The 1684-nt window shown below is 48.1% G+C and overlaps 1 protein-coding gene across 1 annotated transcript in view; it reads right to left on the reverse strand.

Moving 5' to 3' along the window:
• Window positions 1-1684, reverse strand: part of Cog7 (component of oligomeric golgi complex 7) — a 60609-nt gene that overhangs the window by 23318 nt on the left and 35607 nt on the right. The window contains exon 10 of the mRNA XM_031388163.1: window positions 358-474. Within this exon, the coding sequence (XP_031244023.1) occupies window positions 358-474 (117 nt within the window). The remainder of the gene's footprint in view (window positions 1-357; window positions 475-1684) is intronic.

The following is a 1684-nucleotide window of genomic DNA, read 5'->3' on the forward strand; positions in this document are numbered from 1 at the left end:
TTTTTATTTATTGGCTGCTTAAATTTAGGCACTAGCTTAAAAAAATGTACTGAGCCAGGCTCACACCCTCTTTTGATCCAGCACTCAGGAGGCAGTGGCAGGCCAATTTCTGTGATCAAGGTCAGTCTGGTCCACACAGCAAGTTCCAGGACAGCCAAGGCTACACAGAGACCCTGCCTCAAAACAGACAGACAGACAGACACACAGACAGACAGACAGACAGACAGACAGACAGACAGACAGACAGGCACTGAAAAAGATAAAGGAAACACTTCATAAACATACAAATTTAAAAACCAATTTATGGCTAAGCTGCTTACTGCAATGGCGCATACTGCACTGCAAGGTCCACCTTACCTGACCGAGTTCTGGAAAGCGGTCCAGTCTTCCTGGAACAGCGAGTTGGGAGGAATGTCATCCAGCTTGCACTTCTTTCGAATGGACTGGAGAGCATTGGTGAAGTGAGATACGTACCTAGGGAAGAGGAGGAAGAGGAGAGCTCTAAGGACAGCTGGAATTCCACAGCTGTGGACAATCCATGGGCCTTGCAAATGTCTCTCAAGAACCCTGTGATGAAGTAAGAACACTTAGGAACCTCTGACTCCAGAGAAATCTCCAGGCCATGTAATGAAGGACAGAGCAGCTTCAGGGGATGCTTGGAATGAGGAGGGAGGAGATGGCCACCAAATGGAATCCACTGACCAACCAGGGGAGAGATGCTACTGTGAAATAACCCCTCATCCGAGCACATGGACATCCTCAGCGTCTTCAAAAACAGGTTTTACAAATACTGCGGAGCACACAGCCCCACTGTGATGCAGTTACTGCCATCCAGGGTTCTTATGCAAGCAAATCTTCCAATCAAGACTAGTCACAGCAGGGAGCTCAGCAGTAGGAAAGGGCATCCAGGAGCACAGAGTTAAACTCAAGATGGACACCCTCCCAGGTTATGCTGAGGGAGCTCATACACATGCTGCTCCTCTCACCCACTCCCGCACTGTCACTGACTTAGTGTTCATTTGCTCAGTGCATAGAGCTGTACTGCTGTTCTATCAGCTTTGTGGAACAAAGCCTGCACTCTATAGCTCATTACTACGTCTCCAGCAATCTGCAATGGTCTGGGCAGGAGACCCTGGGAACAGTTCCCAGATGAGTGACACAAGTGCACTACAACTCTGGTCTGGTGTCTCAGTACCTTTAGACCTCAGTTTTCTCATTTCTAAAATGGACATAACGATATCTTCTATATCATTTTACAAATAAATAAAACAGCATACAATCTCTGAAAAGCATGAAATGAAAGATCCTAGTGAGGTATGTTTTTAAGGGAGTGAAATTTCCTCCTTATGTCCTCAGGAGAATTAGGAAGAGGACAGATAGGGGCTGTGACCTCTGGAAGTCAAGAATGCTTATAACATCTGTACATCACAAGAAGTCTAACCTCCCTCCCTCCCTCCCTCCCTAAACCAACAACTCTAAAAGAGCAGAGCAGAATGTGATGCCTGGGGCCTGGAAAGGAAGCTGTGCAGCAAAGAGAAAGGCCACACATTCACTATGAAGTGGAAGAACTAACCCAAACACCCCACAGCCCCAGACACCCCACAGCCGCAGACACCCCACAGCCATAGACACCCCACAGCCGCAGACATCCCACAGCCGCAGACACCCCACAGCCGCAGACACC

This window comes from Mastomys coucha, unplaced genomic scaffold (assembly GCF_008632895.1).
Source record: "Mastomys coucha isolate ucsf_1 unplaced genomic scaffold, UCSF_Mcou_1 pScaffold21, whole genome shotgun sequence".
NCBI lineage: Eukaryota > Metazoa > Chordata > Mammalia > Rodentia > Muridae > Mastomys > Mastomys coucha.